We start from the raw sequence: 17,720 nt of genomic DNA, 5'->3' as shown, positions 1-17,720 counted from the left end.
CATCATTCAAGCTGACAACGCGGACTGATAGGCAATGCCTGATTTACCTAGCCGAAGATAACTCTGGGACTAGCTAGCGGCCATCTGAACTCTCGGGGGTGGACCCCAGCCTCAATCAGACAACGAGATGTGTCGTTAACATGCATTGGCCTTGGTTCCCCAGTCACGGGCTCGTTGAGCATGCCTGACGCGGACCTGAATTCACTCATCGGCGAGGCGGTGGTATGCTCAGCGTGTTGATCTGTTGCTCGTTGGGGTGAGCGGGGAAGATGAGCAATCGATTCTGACTCAGCAGATCTTGGTGCATCGGTGGGCAATCGGCCACCAACGAAAAAATCGGCAACCACTTGGCGGCACCGTCTCCGCCTGTCGTCTCTGCCTGTGGGCCGACGGGCGCGGGCCCCGTGAGGCCGCCCTGAATCCTCCCAGGTACCCCCATCCTCCTCTGCGTCGCTTCCGGCGGATCCCCTGTACTCCCAACCTCAGAGAGCCCTGGGCTGACTGAGGCGTCTACTGTGGCGCCGGAGGCCCACCCTCTCACCCTTCATCTCCACTTTGCTCCGGATTCTGCAGGCGAGACATACCGGAGACGTTACCGCCTTGCTTCTCTCAAGGTCAGCTGCCCACGGAAATCTGGCACCCGACAGCCAGCGGTCTGAGATGGCCTGTTCTGTGACTCACTTTGCAACGCTCAGCAGTGCACAGCCAAGAGACGGAACGGCGGCGGGGTCACCCCCGCCCTTATGTCAACGACGTGGTGACATGCCAGCCCAGCACGGCCAGAGCTGAGACAATATAACTGCCCCATCAGCCGCGGCTTTGGTACTCTACATAGCGTGCTGACAACATGACCATTACCCTCAGCACCAACACAAGTCAGGAGTGAGTTTCCCGCATACCTTTCTGCGAGCCGAAGTGCTATTTAGCTGTCTATCTTCGCTCCCTGTAACCCCACTTGCCAATCATGACCTTGACCAACGGGGCCCTAACACACAGAACCCCAGACTACAGCTGGGCGCCGCCTCTCGTCGAGCGACCTATCGGAGATGCGCGGCCGGTGCGCATCCTCGGCGTTGGCGCCGGCTTCAGCGGCATTGGCTTCGCAATCCAGGTCGCGTCCAAGCTCCCCAACTCCACAATCCAGATCTACGAGAAGGCGGACCAGCTTGGCGGAGTCTGGCACGCGAACCGCTACCCCGGCGTCGCATGCGATATTCCCGCCCACACATACCAGTTCACCTTTTGCGAGAACACGCAGTGGTCTCGCTTCTACGCCCCCGGCGCCGAGATCAAGGACTACCTCGACAAGGTCGCTGATGAGTACGACGTCCGCCCCGTGATCAAGCTGCGGCACGAGGTAATCGAGTTGCGCTGGCAAGAGGAGAAGGGCGCATGGCTCGCGCGCATTCGCGATCTCGAGTCGGGACATGAGTTCACGGACGAGGCTGAGTTTATCGCGTACGCCCCTGGTGGCCTGTCACGCCCGCAGTGGCCTGCCATCCCTGGAAGGGAGGAGTACAAGGGCATCATCCGGCACTCTGGCACCTGGAACATCGCCGCTGAAGAGGCGGCCGGCATGGATTACTCAGGCAAGAGCGTCGCCGTCATCGGCGTGGGCAGCAGTGCCATCCAGATCGTCCCGAGTATGCGTGAGCGAGGCGCCAAGATCACCAACTTTGGACGCACGAAGACGTGGCTCGCGGGCGTGTTTGCCGATGCGGCGCTCAAGGAGATCGGCTCTAAGACGGAAGGCAGCATGAATCGTGAGTCTCTTATCGGCCACGTTGGCTGCGAAGCTGCGAATACTAACGGCAGATACCTTCACGCCCGAGGAGAAGGAGAAGTTCCGCGACCCGGAGTTCTATGAATCCTTCCGCTCATTCATCGAGCGCGACCGTGGCTCCGTGCATGAGATTACGCACCGCGACAGCCCTCTGCAGAAGGGGGCGCGCGAGGCGCTCTTCGCCCGCATGCAGGCCATGCTGGCCAGCAAGCCCGAGATTGCGGCCACCCTCATCCCCGACTTCCCCGTCGGGTGCAAGCGCCTGACGCCGGGACCGGGATACCTCGAGGCACTGGTCAGTGACGACGTCTCGTTTGTCAATGACGAGATCGAGTGCTTCACCCCGACCGGACTGCGCGCGGGCGGCAAGGACTACGACTTTGACGTGATCGTGTGCGCGACAGGATTCGACGTCAGCCTCGTCCCGGGCTTCCCGATCTACGGCGCTGGCGGCGTCAACCTCCAGGATACGTGGGGTGAGGAGGTGCAGACGTACCTGTCCGTCATGGTGCCCAAGATGCCCAACTTGTGAGTGTCAATGAGAATGAGGTACATGGCTGATGAACGCAGCTTCCAGATTCTTGGCGCCCAGGCTGGCGTCGGATCAGGTAACCTCATCGTGCTCTCGGAGGCGATGGCGAAGTACGCTCTGCAGGCGATCTCCAAGTGCCAGACGGAGGGATACAAGTCGATCACCGTCAAGGACGAGCCGGTCAAGTCCTTCATGAAGTACACGGACGACTATTTTGCGCGCACCGTCTTCACAACGAACTGTGAGTCGCATCGCCACATGACCCATCTGAAAGTCTAACTCGCTCGTCTGACTCGCTCGCATGTCGATCCCTCGCCAAAGTGCATTCAGGACGAGCCGAGTTTGGCCTTTGAATGGGACCTCGCCCCTGTGCTGGCACGATGAGCTAACAGCAGGCAAATCATGGTACAAGAACGGCCAAACGGGTGCCGCGAAGATCAGGACGCTCTGGCCCGGCTCATCTCAGCATGCCTTTGTCGCCTTACGCAAGCCGCGATGGGAGGATTTCGACTTCTCTCGCGCCGAGGGCTTCGACCACACGATGGCCTGGCTGGGTAATGGGCACATCAGCCCAGACCTCGATGCTGCTTTCTACTACCCTGAGCTCAGGAGTTATCACGGCGTGAGTTTCGGAGAACGTCATCCGCGAAACCTGTCTGATGCTCTGACGGACATTTGGCGGGCACCGATGGCCGCGAGGGAGTACGAGAGGCCGATCGCTGACGATATCTCAGGAGACGCAGATCCTTGCGAACTGAGCTTGGGCGTCGTCAGCGGAACCCGACAACACAAGAGGGAGCGTATCAAAAGTGGACAAATGCGCCGAGATAAGAGTTGCGATTAGGATTTCATGCAGTTGAACCCGATGTGTTCGGTATTTTGTCAGGGCTTCGGAGTTCCGACCTTACACTAGGATCTTCGGGCTATCATATGATGGTGACAGCAATGCAGATACTGTACTCATACAGGGTCACAAAAGGCCATTCTCAGCAATATACTCAAAGAGCCTGTCCGCGGAGCAGCCGGTTTCGGGGAATTCAGTGTGATGAGGGTACTCCTTGCGCACGTCCCAGAGCACATCCTTTGCGAAGCCACCCTCGTCGGTGTAATCGATCTCGAGGGGTAGCATGCCTTCGAGCTCACTCACGGCGATAAACCAACGCTCTGTTTCACCAATGTATTCCTCCAAAGTTACAGTTCTCACCCGGCTCATTACCTCAGAAACCTTGGCATAGCGGTGCGCAATGTCATCGAAAGACTGCTTCGGCCGGTGTTGACCCGCTTGATCCCGCGTCCACAGGGCCTTGAAGAGGGCCTCGCGGAACTGGTCCTCGCACGACTCGACCTTGATGTCCTCCAGCCCGACGATGGTGAATTGGACTTGTGGTAGAGTGAGCACTCGCGCCAGGTTGCCCACCGCCCTCTCCAAGCTCCATGCATGAACAAAGGGTAGAATTGTGAGTCCTGATTTGTGGTACATTGGCACCGCGAAGACAATTTCCCTCAAGTGCTTGAACAGCGATTTAGGAAGATTGTACATGTCTTCCAAGTCGGGAAGGCAGTTGAGGTTCCAGGAGTGAACGACAATCCGTTCGATATTCGAAGCTAACGAGCGACGAAAGTTGGCTGGCAACAACCTATCCCTTCTAGCCGTCCAACGATGCGCAATATCATAATGCCCCGGCCGGAAGGTTGGCTGTTGAACGACAACGCGACGACTGGAGGCGTCAATGGTGTTGGTAGTGTTGCTGCCACGGCTGCGGCTTGGGAAGAGGGCAAGGGTCCACGAGTTGAACGGCACGTACGGAAGATATGTGAAGCCGGGGATGTCGGGCATCATGCGGAGCAGCTCCAGATTCGGGAATGCCTCCCGAAGTAGTGGAAGACTGCAAGTCGGAGGGATGAAGCCGACGATTGAGAGGGCGTAAGTAAAAGCCGTGAACTTGTAGCCGAGGTGCTGGCTTACCCACTGATCCGGCTTGATGCGCCGCAATGCCGGTGGTAAGGCCATGGTGAGGGGCTTGACAATGACGGCAGTTTCATCAACGTCGTCGGGAGAAATGAGCAGATGTCCGTACGCAAGTGGGCTGATGAAGGAGTACCAGTCTTTGCACACCGCGCGCATGCCAAGAATCGTCCTCCAGTCTTCAGCCAATACTTGAGTGAGGAAGAGCAGTATCCAACGGGGGTTGTTGTCTTTGTCGATGATGAAAGTAAGCATTAGATTGACTGGAGAGAGAGGGGAAGATGGTAGAGAGTGCATCACCGGGGTTCTCTCGTATATGAAGGCTGTGAGTGGGCGGCGGTTGAGGAAATCGTAGGCTGTGTGAATGCATGTGAGAATGGATCTCGTTAGAACGTGTCTGCGACATGGGCGACACCGCCTTGTCACGTTGTCACATCCCTTGCGAGGTGGATTGTCGACGAATCTGGTTCACGGCGAGCGGGGCGCAACGACCAAACATGATCCCCACGTCACCTTCCACAAAGTCGACAACCCTCAACACCCACACTCTATGCTGTCCTCCACGCCTTTCAACATTGCCATACCACCATGCTCGCCCTCCTAAGGCATGACAGCATCATCGAGGGCGTGCTCCAGTATTGCGGGATCAAGGCGCAGCTCCAACTCCGCCGAATCAACCGTGCCCTCTGTCGCAAGATCAACAACCTCCTCTTCCACCATCTCGTTCTAACCGCAATGCCCCTTCGAGGTCACGAGTGCGATGTCAAGGTTGACGGTCGTTTCCCGCTACCACTTCGAATGCGCCGTCTCAACCCATCGGCCTGGAAGCTCGCACCCCGGAAACTGGTGCAGCACAACCTCTTCCGCTACACTCGATGTGTCACCTTCAAGGGCGGTTTCCCTCACGGTTGCCACCCGACCTTTCTCCGGAACGCCTTCATGAGTGTCGAGATCCTCCGCATCATCCCCGTCGACGGGCTGTACCTTCCCTTTGTGCCCTTCGGTGCATCGACGGTTGTGGTCTGGATTCCCGAGCATGAGCAAGGGTTCGAGTACCTCCTCGACCATCCTCTTGGAGAGCAAGTACCGTGCGACATGTCCTTCTACCCCCCGCTGAAGACCACGAAAGTTGTCGTGCACGCTGAGGGCACGAACATCCACTTGTTGGAGGCGTACCCGTTCCTCGCCTATCTTCCGCCGACCACAGATCTGGTTGTCGTTGCAGAGGACCTCTCCCTGAGGAGACTTGCCGGGTACCGACAGGTGGGAACGTCATCCGCTCTCTTTGGCAACTTGTCGATCATGCTGCGTATCATCCCGGACCTCGAGCTCATGGTCGTCGGCCTCTGGGGACTGCGGCAGATCTCTTCCGGCTCTCTGGCGGGCTACGCAACTGACCACCCGACCGTGACCCGCGCTGCGATCAGCATCCTGAACGGAGTTTACGACGGCATGGTCATCTTCCCGCAGGAGGCAGTCGACATGGCGGCGCTTTTCCTGACTCGGCCATGGTTCCGCTTCAAGACATCGGAGCAGTACCGCGACTCGGTCGGCGTTGAGAGGGAGCGCCTGGAGTGTGTGCGCGACCTGAACGATCCAAAGGTGATTAAGGAGCGAGAGGAGAGGTTGTATGGATCTGGGTTCCCCCGTCACGAAGTGTACGAACCGACGATGGAACGTCCGGCGCTCGATCTGTTCGAGTATCTCGCCGAGACGCCTGGTGGACTCTTCTGAAAGTGTCCGGCCATCTCCGAAGTCGTATCAATTAGCCGAGCAATAGCTTCTGGTCTTCGGATCCTGCGACTAGCACGAGCTCTAGCCAAGTAGATGTCGTCTCTATTCTTGTATATGCACTCACTCATTCTGTGCATGTATCACTGGGCATGTCTTTGCGTCAGTCGCCTGTTCTGATCACCTCAGCTCAGTTGGACATCCAAGAGCGGAGATCAGAGGCTGTCCGCGACCACAGGAAGGTGATGGGGTGCGTCGTGTTCGCGTTTCTCGACATTGCTCATCTCACCTCAACCCGCCCACTCGAAAGCTTCAAAATCCCCCGGATGCTACCATACGACGATGGCTACCTCTTTTACCTACGACAACTTCCCTAACGTGTGGGACGACATTCTCGCCGAGACCACTTGGGAGGCAAAACTCACCCTCCGCCGTGTATCAAAGACGCTCCGCGATGTCATCGACCGACAACTTGTCAAGCACATCGTCCTCGACCATGGTGGACTCGAAGCCGTCGACGTAATTGCTCCCAAACACCGCATACCAGGCTGCTTTGAGCTGTGCCCGAAGTCCTGGGAGGAGCAGCAATGGCCACGGACGCCCTCGCCAGATCTCATGAAGCACGTCCGTGTCATCGACATCCGAGGGTTCATCATTCCCTGTGTCGATATGACGCAGCTCGCTCCCCTGTTCCCAAATCTCGATGTTCTACGGATAACGACCGGCATCAAGTACCACCACGACACGTACACGCCATATCTCCCTTTCGCGGCTGAGAAGCTCGTGCTCTTCATGAACGAGACGGGCTTGGAGGGAGTATTTGAACACTGGTGGTTCCAAGACGAGGACGAAGGTCATCCTTGGCCGATACCTGAGGACAATCAAGATGAAGCTGATGACCATGATGCTGGCGAGCATGTTGATGAAGATTACGAGTATCACGACCACCACGACCACCATCAGAACGGGGAACACATCGAGGAAGAAGGCGACGACTGGGGCGAGGATGAAGACTGGGATTCCGACTGGGATGAGCCACCGAAAGGTCGCCCGCTTGTTCCTCCCAAGGCAATTCTTCATGCCCTGCCCGAGACATACCGCAAGATTGTGTTGAACATGAACGGGCTCGTGCAACCTATCGCCCCGATGTACCCGTACCTGCTCGACCTTCCACCACATGTCGAAGAGCTGGTCATCGTTGTGCCCCAGTTCAAGCGTGTGACGGACGAGGGAACGATCCCGCGGAACCGCTCTTCACTGGGCTCTCCCGAGATCGCATTCCCGATGAACATCCTCGATCTACTAGGGACGCTAGGGAAGAACGACCTCCGAGTCACCATCGTCGGCTTCGAGCGGGCCGGCGAGAGGTGCGTGCGCCAGTTCCGCGAAACTCTGTACTCGCAAGTCACGACGACACTCTACTTCGACGTAGACTATGCCATCGATGACGAGATCACGCTCTCGATGCCCAGTCAGGCACGCGAGTTCGCACTTCGGGATGTCCAGCAGGCGAGGCACGTGCGTGTCGTCATGGATAGCGAGGAGAGCGAGGAGGACGATGCCGAGAGCGACCCCGGCAGCCCAAGACCGCGAGTCAAGCGGATTCGTCTTGTTCATGACCCAACGCCGAAGGAAGAACCGCCTCTCATGTCCCTGAAGAAGAAGGTCGATGGAATCATGCGCCGCGTCGAACTCATCACTATGCCGCAGTACATCAAGCGCGTGGGGTTGGAGACGGCCGCGCTCGAAGTCGAGGAGTATGGAAGATCGGAAGACTATCGGACACTCGAGCGTAGACGACTTGGGATTGAGGAAGAGTGGATAGACAAAGGAACCCGGGAGGATCTAAGGGCCGTAGAGAGGGAAATGGACCATCTCGTCGACTTCTGGAATCAGAGTGGTGGTGCACCGGAAGCGGGGCCCGAACCACCAAGTGAGATGACGAGTCCGCAACACAGTCTCTCAAACTAGTCAGCAAACCTCCTCATGCATCTTCATCTTCTAGCATTTCCCTGTCAGAACTGATTCAACGGTCGAGACCGCGATTGTGTCGTTATCAGCGGAGATTGGTGATGTCCGCATACATCGCCGATCTGCCAACGCAGGGGCCTTCCTTACATTTGAACGTTCCGATCTGAGATCTTTCCATCCACCTCATTCCGACAATCTCACATCAACTTGCGTTTCGCCATCCTAACGATTCATCTGTCAATGACAGTGCCCCCGGACTCTGTTTAACTACGATGCGGCCCTCATTCTCGTATCAAAACTATCCGAACCTGTGGGATGAGATCTTGAACAGCACCTCCCCCGAAAGTCTGCGAAACGTGCGACTCGTCAACAGCGCGCTGCGCTCGGCCGTCGACCGGCGCATCCGGCACCTCATAATGACCCCGTGTTTCCTTGAAAGCGGCGAAGAAATGTTGGACTTGTGCGAAGGGCCTGAAGGAGCTCTGCTCGTTGGATATGACCCTGTTTCAGGTGTTTCAACGGCAACCTTCCCTGATGTGCGATTCGTCACTCCTTGGAGTGATGAAGGCAGGAGAGTGTTTGCCAGAGGTGATAAAGGTCCACTGGAGCCCTCCTGGAGCGAACAGAGATTTCTCACTCGCCTTACCCGTGTTTTGGACGTCCGAGGCTACTTCCACCCCCACTTCGATCCTGGCGTAATAGGTCATCTCTTCCCTCGACTGGAGACAGTGCGCCTCACACAGGATGCCAGCGGTACGTACCTGCCGTTCATGCCCTTCGACGCCTCCACGTACGTACTGTTCCCGAACACTGCCGGGTATCAGGTAGTCCGAGTGCATCCGGTATGCCAAGCGTGTCTGGACGAGTACGAGTCGGACTCTAGCTTAGAGGAATTCGACAGCCCGTGGAGCACTGAGCGGCCGGTTTGGCCGGCGCCCCCACACCCGCCGGGGCTGTTGGAGGATCTACTTCCCTCTCGCGAGCTTCGCAGGATCCCTCAACATACCTCCCGAGTTGTCGTAAATCTGGACGGTCATGTGGGAGATGCCGGGCAGTCGTTCCACTTCCTTTACGACCCGCCGCCGCACGTGACGAGCCTCGTGTTCATCCTTCCCCACCTTGCGTCTCTTCATGCCAAAGGGGTTGTGGAGGATGCTAATGCCAATGACGTGGTTGAGGTTATGCGCTCCTCGACTGCAAAACACACGATTGTCGGGGCCGAGTGCATCGGCATTGATTTCGAGGACGGCATCCGCAGCGCGCTCAAGAGCCTGACCTTGGCGGAAGTCCATCTCGATGTGGATTACGACATTAACGACGAGTACACGCGCACCATGAGCTCATGGCAGCGCAAATCTTATCGATTGCGTTCCGAAACCCTCCGCGAGGAACGTAGGTGGGCCGAAGACTTGCACATGCATGGTCTGCAGGATTCGCCAGAACCCAAGCCCGCTTCAATGAGTTTGAAGCAGAAGCTTGACGACCGGCTTAGCCGTCTCGAGTTCATCACTGTTGAGGAGTACAGGAAGCGCATAGGTGACGAGACAGCGATGTTGCATTTGATTCAGTATGCCAGTGCGCACTGAGTTTAGACGAGACAGTGCGCCTCACGCACGACGCCGAGGGAAGACACTTCGCCTTTCAACCCATGGATGCGCAAACGCTCGTACTGTTTCCGAGTCCGGCTGGGTCACAAGTCTGTCGGGACCACAAGGCTTGCAAGGACCTTGTCGATCCGCGGTGGCCGGACGACGAAGACAGCGACGAGCTCGAGAATCCTAGGGTGTCCGAGCCCGCTGCCTGGCCCGCCCCTCCTCCCTGGCCCTCAGTGCTGCACGACCTGCTTCCTGCGTCTGAAACGGGAGAGATACGCCCGGGAACGAGGCGGGTCGTCGTGAACTTTGGCGGGCACGTCGCCAACCCCGCCGCCTCGTTTCACTGCCTGTACAGTCCGGGGGAGGACATGGAGGAGATCGTCTTTGTGCTTCCTCATGTCACCGCCCTCGACGGAAAAGGGACGGTCAGCGCAGCGGATCCGCACGAGCTCGTGGAGGTTATGCGATCATCGACTGCCCGGCACACAGTGGTTGGGGCCGAGTGCGTGGGAGAGGGTTTCGCGGGTGGCGTGCGCCATGCGCTGAAGTGCCTAACATACGCGATCGCCCACCCCGACGTCGACTACAACATCGACGACGAGATCACGCGCGACATGAGCTCCTGGAACCGCGAGCCCTACTCTGCGCGCGCCAATGCCCTCAGAGAGGAGCAGAGGCTGTTCGCTCACGTGAAGGGACCGGCGAGCCGAAACTGAGTCTCCCATCGTCAACCGAGTTCCCATCGCGCGTGCCTTCCTTCACTCATCCGATTTGCGTTCGTGCATTCAGCGCTTCTCTCTCAATCACCATGACAACACAGACCTCGTTCTCGTACGACAACTTCCCGAACTTGTGGGATGAGATCCTCTCACACGCCTCGACCGAAGCAAAGCGGGATGTGCGGACCGTGAGCCGTGCGCTCCGCTCGGCCATCGATCGTCGTGTGCGTCACCTCATCTTAACGGCCGCCCCCCCCTCCACAATCAGAGGAGGATCTGGATGTGGCTGATGGGGCGGAGGCAGCTGTGTACGACTGGCGGACCGGCCTAACGATGCCGACCTTTCCGGTCCTGCAACGCATCGGAGCGTGGGGCAGCGAGGACGACACCTTCAACTGTTGGGGTTCGAACTTCGACATTGTGGTGCCGCCTTGGAGGGAACAGAGAGCCCTGACGCGATTGACCCGGATAGTCGACTTCTTTGGTTACATCCACCAGTGGCTTCACCTCGGCAGAATCTCACATCTGTTTACTCATCTCGAGGTGCTGCGACTCACGAAGGATGCGGACGGGACTTTCCTCTTCTACCTGCCCTTTGGAGCCGATACCGTTGTCCTCTTCCCCAGTCCGGAGGGTTTAGAGGCTAACATGGCCAATCCAATCTGCAAGGGGCTCAGTGGCGGAAGAAACCGAGCTGAGGAGCCGAGCATCCTTGACGCTTTCTGGCCCGAACCTCCACAGCCTTCAGAGCTCTTGGTTTCAATGCTCCCCGAAGCCGAGCCAGAGATGGATCCTTCCCTCGATGTACCAAGGGGAATCCCGTTTGGCGTACACCGACTGGTTGTGAACCTCGACGGGCACATCGGCAATCCCGCAACGTCCTTCCACTTCCTGTACGACATCCCAGAGCACGTTGCGGAAATCGTCTTCGTCCTGCCCCATCTTACGTCGCTGTCCGGCACAGGATCAGTGAAGGGGGCAAGCGCTGTGGACCTCGTCGAAGTTATGCGCTCGTCGACTGCAAAACACACAGTGGTCGGCTGCGAGTGCGTCGGTGATGCCAACTTTGCAGACGAGGTCCGGGAGGCGCTCACGGCCCTAACCGTTCATGAACCCCACCTCGATGTCGACTACTCCATCGATGACGAACTGACTTGTGGCATGAGCCGATGGCAACGCAAGTCCGTAGCCTCTCGGGCTCACGCCTTAAGCCACGACATCGTGTTCTGGGCCGATCATCTGACCGTGCCGGTTCCCCAGGAAAAGACCTTGAGCCTGAAGCAGAAGGTGGACGACCGACTTTCTCGACTCGAATTTGTCACGGTGGAGGAGTATCGGAGGCGTGTCGGCGAGGAGGCAGCCACTCTGCACCTCATCCAGTATCCGGGCTTGTAGTGACGGCTTGTGCGCCAGAAGCTTGCTTCCGCAATCAGCCTCAGCCTCAACACGCCGTTGCATGCACGCAACATCGTTGCAGCCTTAGACCGACCATCTGCTGATGGGCTCATAACATCCAAACACGGCGCTGCATCTCGCACGGCTCCGCCGCACGGTCCCCTGTCGTAGCCGCGTTGAGAGGTTCTAAAACGCGCCTGATCTTGTTCTTCTTCATCCTTCCCCCTTCGCTCGCCGACTTTCAACGATCCTCGTCAACACCTCAACTACCACATCTTCCATCACTATCATCACCACCAGCACTACCGTCCCCTGCCACTTACACTACCACTACCGCCCCTAACGCCACTACCTTATTCCGGCATGTCAGAACGCGTCTCGTTATCTTATGAGAACTTTCCGCACATATGGGAGGAGATTCTCGAACACGTCCACTCCGATGTCATCCGGAAAGTGCGGCAGGTGAGCCGCGCGCTTTGCCACGCTGTCGACGGCCGGGTCGGACATCTAATGCTACTTGAACCGCCGTCCGTCATGGACGCGGCTGACCCCTGGCTTGGCGAGTCTAACAACGCTCGGCTAATGTACCGCGTGGACGCCCTCGCCGGGTGGGTTGAAGGCTGGGCGGTGGACGGAAGATACAGCCATGGGCTAAGACACACATTTGACTCCCTGCAAGTCTTGGAGCACTGTGGCCCCGGATCCAACGAGGAGTACCACCTGGCGTGTAACGAAGAGGACAAGGTGAAAAAGGACGGGGAGAAGTTTCCATTTTCACGTCGGTTCAAGTTGTCTCAAATGACTAAGACCATCGACATCGTGGGGTACCTCCGCCCGGATTATCTCGACCCGCGCTTGTTAGTGGAACCGCTGTACTATTTCCAGCGTCTCAAGACGGTGCGACTTATTCTTCGAAACGGGATGTTCACTCCGTACATCGCCTTCCCGGCGGACACGGTTGTACTCTTTCCCAGCGTGTTGGGATTAGCTGTGAACAAGTCGCACCCCAGCTACGTTGAAGGCAGGGCAATAACGGGCGAGGACCGTAAAGACTTCATCCCCTGGCCGACTCCGACGCCGCCACCATACCCCTCCCTGCTGGATTCGCTGATGCCGACCTTGTACCCCTTTCCGCACTCAGACGTTCCAGAACGTGTTTCGCGAATTGTGATCAACCTCTACGGCAGGTCCGCCAATCCTGGAGATTCGTTTCACGTCCTTTACACGCTCAAGCCCGCCGTCCGCGATGTCGTGATCATTCTCCCTCACTACGCGAGCATAGACGACAGCGAGGGGTCATACTATGATCCACCGGACGCCTTCGATCCCTGGGACCTAGTGCGAGTTCTGTGCTCTCCGTGGGCCCGATATACAATCGTGGGTGCCGACACCGTCGGGGCAGGGTGCGCAAGCGCAATCCGTGCCGCCGTGCGGCAGTCGACGCTGGAGACCGTCTTCGGTGACGTCGACTACTCGCTCAACACGCGCAGAGGTCCCAAGTTGAAGAAATCAGTGCGCGCCGAGCACCAAAGGCGCGCAGAAGAGTTACGCGCCAAGGAGTGCTGGCTATTACGTTCACGTTACCCGGACTTGGACCTCACGCTGCCGTGCGTCAGCTTGGCGGACAAGTTGAAGGGCCGGATGGATCGCCTCGAGTTCCTCACCTTGCAAGAGTACAGAGCCCGTGTCGGCGATGAGGACGCGGCTTTGCATGCGACTGTCAGTTACGAGGATAGCGACATTGAGCGGAGAAGGCACACCCTTCTCCAGCGACTTAGGAGCCTTACCCCTCCTATTAGTTGACCGCTGGACTAGTCAACGGTTAGAGATCAATTACGATCGTGTCTGTAGCGAACGGCTGAAGTTTCGCGATAGCTTCTCCCGGGCGACCGAACGCTTCCAAGCCGCGTCGTGCGGCTCAGTGCAGAATGCAATGTTAATGTCGTTTCCTTCCCTATACCCCTTCAGCCGTATGAGGGAGGCTCACAGTGCCCTCGTGCCGTGCTCTCTCAGCCAACCAGGCCCCCGACATAGCGCTGACCATTTCTCAGTCCGAACCATGCCCAGTCTGACTGCTTTCAGCGCGTACGATCGCGCCAGCCGCCTCGTAGTCGCCCGATGAACCGCTTTGCCGGAGGCAAGATGGCCGAGTGGTTTTAAGGCGATCGCTTGCTACGTGTTAGAGAGCGGTTGGGTTCTCCCGCGTGAGTTCGAATCTCACTCTTGTCGACGCTTCTCTTTTGCTGCTGTACTGCTTCGCCTGCTTGCGTTGGAGGCCGCTGGGAGCATGTGGGAGCATGGGGTGGACGTGTTGCGAGGTGGTTGGGTCGAGTGTCAGGGCGAGGGGTGGAGGTGGGGGCCCGGACGAAGGTTCAGGGTGCTAGGTGAAACCCGGTTACGCCGCGGCATGTCTCACGCGTCATTCATGAGCAGTGTTTGAAGGACGCGCGCCTTCTTTCCATTTCTCCATCGTTGACATGCTCGCGCTCTCGCCAACCACCTTTGCCCACCTCTGGGACAGCATGTAAGAAGCTGGACGCACTCGAGACCGAATTCGCCGTCGAGACTGTCCCCGAGTACAGGAAGCGGAGGGGAGTAGATGCAATGAAGCTCGAGACGCTAGAGTTCTTCGACCCGGACGACTATGACAATGTAAGCTTCTACTAGTACTCGCAGCGGAGATGCAATGCACCGCGCTCTCCGTTTGGAAACCGCCGCCCGGCACATGCAGAAGGGGGCATTGCTCAGTTGACAAAGTGGAGGTGGTGTTGAAAGCCGATTGAATTGTATCCGCTCCCTGTCTCCCCGTTATCGCTGGATCCGAGGCGTCGCGTCAGACACGTCCAACATGACCAACTAGATATATCTTTCTTTCTCCTCCATCACTAACTCGACGGGCGACGGCGAGCTTGACCATGGCTCATTCGTTCTCGCCAACGACATATCCGCATCTCTGGGATCACATCATCGCAAATGCCGACCGAAAGACGCAGCACACCCTGCGCAGAGTCGACGCTCAGCTGCGCGCGGCCGTCGACCAACACCAAGCCCGACACCTCGTCCTCATCCCCGAGGGAATCTATTCACTCAAAGTGACGGGGCCAGAGGGCAAGATTGCGGCGTTCATGGAAAGACCCCAATTCTGGAAAGACCAGCGGCTCCTGGATCTCCTCCCCTACACCCGAGTCGTCGACGTGCGTGGTTTCTGCCCGCCCACTATCGACCTTCCCCACCTCGCGACAGGGTTTCGGAACCTCGAGGTTGTTCGCATGAGTCCTGATGCCACCGGTGCCAGCACGCCGTATGTTCCGTGGCCGGCTCGGACACTCGTGCTCTTCGCCAGTTTCGCGGGCTTCTGGGTCAATGATAGGCACTGGTGGTGGGACAAGGAGACAAAGCTCGATCCCAACTGGGAGGCCAAGAACCTCACGGTGCCCCATGGCCGACGGCCAATGGTTCCACCGGGCGTGGACCAATATGCGCTCTTCGATACGTTCGAGCGTATCGTGCTCAACTTCAATGGCGACCTTTCATCATTGGAGGAGATCCGCCCCTTGTTCCGGAACCTCCCAAGGACCGTTAAGGAGGTCCTGCTCGTGCTGCCCCGGAACAAGTCGCTCGACGATAGCGGCACCTTGTTTAGCTTCTACGCCGGTCTCGAGATGAGCTTCCACGCTCTCACCAGGGCCCAGCACGCAAAGTACACATTCGTTGGCTTCGATCTCGCCAAGCCGGGATATAACGACGAGTTGCGCGACAAGCTGCGGCAATGGAAGAAAACTGAGCTCTTCATCGACGTCGACTACGGAATCTCTTGCGCGGACACTGCAGACTTGAGGAAGCGCGAGCGATACGTAGCAGCAAGTGAGCAAGCGCGCGCGAACGGCGTACTGGAGGGGAAACCTGTCGAGGTACCAGCGCAATTGGTTGACCTCACTACCAAGGTCGACCAGCTCATGGCGAACATGGAGTTTATTACGCAAGCTCAGTACAGGAAGTGTGTAGACTCGGAGGTGGCAAGCCTAGAGACGCTCGAGTTCTTCCGCGAGGATGAGTACGAATAGTTGTACCCATAGGCATGCATAATGTGGATCTCAAGTGCAAGGTGTTTGGCGCAAACCGCTGAGCGAACATCCAGGTGTATCCAGGAGCTGCATGCGGATTTCGGTGACCAAAATGGCACGTCGGTTTCTTTCTCGTCTTATCTTCGGATCTGCTCCACTCGAGTCCGTCCTCACGCCTGATTTACTCGATTTACTTGGATTTACCATGACCGAGTAAATCCAAGTAAATCCAGGGTCGCGGGAGGTGGGAGAAATACTCCCGTGCCCCATCGCGTTGGCATCTATCCCGCGTTTGCTTAGCGCATTCTGTTCTCCATCGCTCCATCTCTTACCAAGTGCAAGTTTACGCGCATCCACCGCATCCTCTTCACCATGCCCGTCTCGTTCTCGTACGAGAACTTTCCAAACCTCTGGGACACGATTATCGAGTCCGCGGATCACAACACGCAGCTCGCCATCCGGGCGCTGAGCAAGGCGCATCGGCTTGTGATTGACCGGCTGCAGGCGGAACACCTCATAGTCTCGACCGAAGGCCATGAGCACACTGTCGCGACGAGCCCGCATCACCACCTCCCGCATTTCCGCGAGGAGGCTCACATATTCGATGAGCAGCGTTTCTGGGCCAACGACATGACGCGGGACCTGACGGCGCGCACGCGTGTGCTCGACATCCAAGGCTACAGTCCGCCTGTCTACGATCCGGACCTGCTCTTGTTCATGCGCTTCCCAGCTCTTGAAGTGCTCCGCATGACGAACTCGATCGACGACCACACACCGGTCAAGCACTTCCACCCCTGGATCCCGCCAGGCGAGTTCTATCCTGCCCAGACGCTCGTACTGTTCTCAAATGAAGCAGGAATGGACGGCCTGATGGAACACTGGCGGTTCGAAGGGGCCGAAGACGACGAGGACGAGGATGAGGACGAGGATTGGGGTGCGCCGTCCAAACGCATGTTCCCCGAGAGATTCTTCATGGGACCCATGTATCTCCCTCCCACCGTCACCAAGCTCGTCATCAACATGTGCGGTGAGGACATCCAAGTCGAGGAGATGTGGCCTTTCATGACAGAGATCCTCCCCGCCCATGTCAGGGAGATTGTTGTCGTGGGACCTCGGTACCAGTCGCTCGACGGCCCGGGGCTCGTTGGCGATTTGACGCTTGGACTCGTCCACGATCTCGTCCAGGTGGCGTTCAATCCGAGGGTAGAGAGGGTCACTTTCGTCGGGTTCGAATACTTGGAACCCGCGTTCCGGAACGCGTTCGAAGCCATGCTTCGCCGAGCCATCCAGGAGGCGATCTACGAAGACGTCGACTACGCGATCGATGACGCAGCCACGCTTGCTTTGTCCTCGGAGGAAAGGGAGCTGTTTATCAGGCGATCGAAGAAGAGCCGTGAGCAGCGTAACGGCCCAAATGCTGACGGAAACGATGATGAAGGTTACGATGAGGGCGAGCGCGACGAGACCGACAGTGAGGGGAGAGACGGCGCTGTGGGCGGAAAGGACGTTGAGGACGAACCGGAGCCTGAGGAAGAAGGTAGCGCGGTCCAGAGCGGTGGAAAGGAGGATGGCGCGGCCGAGGCGGGATCTCCCCTGCTCAGCTATCAACAGAAGATCGACCAACTCCTGGCGAGCTACGAGTTTGTCACGAAGCAAACGTACATCGACAGAGTAGGGGAGGAGACGGCCAAGCTCGACCTTCTCGAGTACCTTGACCGGAGAGACTACAACTACAGAAGGGGTAAACACTGGAGGCACAAGTACTGAAGAGCTGTCTCCCGCCGCTGTTCGGTTGTAGTTTGGCAAGGGGTGGGTGATGCAGCATCTTACGGGTGGCTGCGGTGAGCAGCGATCGTCACCCAGTCCAATCCGAGCAAACACCAAGCGCCGACACCCATCTCCTCACCAAGTGCAACGCAAGCACACAGGTCTATCGATGGAGCTTGAAAGAGGCTAGCTTCCAG

At 57.8% G+C, this 17,720-nt stretch overlaps 9 protein-coding genes and 1 non-coding gene across 10 annotated transcripts; 9 read left to right on the top strand and 1 right to left on the bottom strand.

The window, feature by feature from the left end:
* Nucleotides 1–964: 964 nt before the first annotated feature.
* Nucleotides 965–3,159, top strand: A1Q1_03270 (uncharacterized protein; the record flags this gene model as incomplete). The annotated part of the gene is made up of 4 exons (XM_014323550.1): nt 965–1,763; nt 1,816–2,311; nt 2,354–2,556; nt 2,708–3,159. The coding sequence occupies 4 exons, from the start codon at nt 965–967 to the stop codon at nt 3,157–3,159; spliced, it is 1,950 nt and encodes a 649-aa protein (XP_014179025.1).
* A 126-nt stretch (nt 3,160–3,285) lies between these two features.
* A1Q1_03269 (uncharacterized protein) lies at nt 3,286–4,578 on the bottom strand (the record flags this gene model as incomplete). The annotated part of the gene is made up of 1 exon (XM_014323549.1): nt 3,286–4,578. One exon carries the CDS (start codon nt 4,576–4,578, stop codon nt 3,286–3,288), a length of 1,293 nt encoding a protein of 430 aa, XP_014179024.1.
* A 291-nt stretch (nt 4,579–4,869) lies between these two features.
* Nucleotides 4,870–6,015, top strand: A1Q1_03268 (uncharacterized protein; the record flags this gene model as incomplete). Its single annotated transcript, XM_014323548.1, has 1 exon — nt 4,870–6,015. The coding sequence occupies one exon, from the start codon at nt 4,870–4,872 to the stop codon at nt 6,013–6,015; it is 1,146 nt and encodes a 381-aa protein (XP_014179023.1).
* Nucleotides 6,016–6,354: 339 nt separating this feature from the next.
* Nucleotides 6,355–7,983, top strand: A1Q1_03267 (uncharacterized protein; the record flags this gene model as incomplete). The annotated part of the gene is made up of 1 exon (XM_014323547.1): nt 6,355–7,983. One exon carries the CDS (start codon nt 6,355–6,357, stop codon nt 7,981–7,983), a length of 1,629 nt encoding a protein of 542 aa, XP_014179022.1.
* A 416-nt stretch (nt 7,984–8,399) lies between these two features.
* Nucleotides 8,400–10,294, top strand: A1Q1_03266 (uncharacterized protein; the record flags this gene model as incomplete). The annotated part of the gene is made up of 2 exons (XM_014323546.1): nt 8,400–9,519; nt 9,576–10,294. 2 exons carry the CDS (start codon nt 8,400–8,402, stop codon nt 10,292–10,294), a joined length of 1,839 nt encoding a protein of 612 aa, XP_014179021.1.
* Nucleotides 10,295–10,630: 336 nt separating this feature from the next.
* On the top strand, nt 10,631–11,692 carry A1Q1_03265 (uncharacterized protein; the record flags this gene model as incomplete). Its single annotated transcript, XM_014323545.1, has 1 exon — nt 10,631–11,692. One exon carries the CDS (start codon nt 10,631–10,633, stop codon nt 11,690–11,692), a length of 1,062 nt encoding a protein of 353 aa, XP_014179020.1.
* A 534-nt stretch (nt 11,693–12,226) lies between these two features.
* On the top strand, nt 12,227–13,495 carry A1Q1_03264 (uncharacterized protein; the record flags this gene model as incomplete). Its single annotated transcript, XM_014323544.1, has 1 exon — nt 12,227–13,495. The coding sequence occupies one exon, from the start codon at nt 12,227–12,229 to the stop codon at nt 13,493–13,495; it is 1,269 nt and encodes a 422-aa protein (XP_014179019.1).
* Nucleotides 13,496–13,828: 333 nt separating this feature from the next.
* Nucleotides 13,829–13,921, top strand: A1Q1_t236. The gene has a single exon. It is a non-coding gene; the product is annotated as a tRNA-Ser (tRNA).
* A 686-nt stretch (nt 13,922–14,607) lies between these two features.
* On the top strand, nt 14,608–15,756 carry A1Q1_03263 (uncharacterized protein; the record flags this gene model as incomplete). Its single annotated transcript, XM_014323543.1, has 1 exon — nt 14,608–15,756. The coding sequence occupies one exon, from the start codon at nt 14,608–14,610 to the stop codon at nt 15,754–15,756; it is 1,149 nt and encodes a 382-aa protein (XP_014179018.1).
* Nucleotides 15,757–16,128: 372 nt separating this feature from the next.
* Nucleotides 16,129–17,523, top strand: A1Q1_03262 (uncharacterized protein; the record flags this gene model as incomplete). Its single annotated transcript, XM_014323542.1, has 1 exon — nt 16,129–17,523. The coding sequence occupies one exon, from the start codon at nt 16,129–16,131 to the stop codon at nt 17,521–17,523; it is 1,395 nt and encodes a 464-aa protein (XP_014179017.1).
* Between the last annotated feature and the right edge of the window lie 197 nt (nt 17,524–17,720).

This window comes from Trichosporon asahii (genome assembly GCF_000293215.1).
Source record: "Trichosporon asahii var. asahii CBS 2479 unplaced genomic scaffold scaffold00054, whole genome shotgun sequence".
In the NCBI taxonomy this organism is placed as follows: Eukaryota; Fungi; Basidiomycota; class Tremellomycetes; order Trichosporonales; family Trichosporonaceae; genus Trichosporon; species Trichosporon asahii.
Note: the sequence above shows the minus strand (reverse complement) of the source record. Positions and strands in the feature narration are given on the sequence as shown.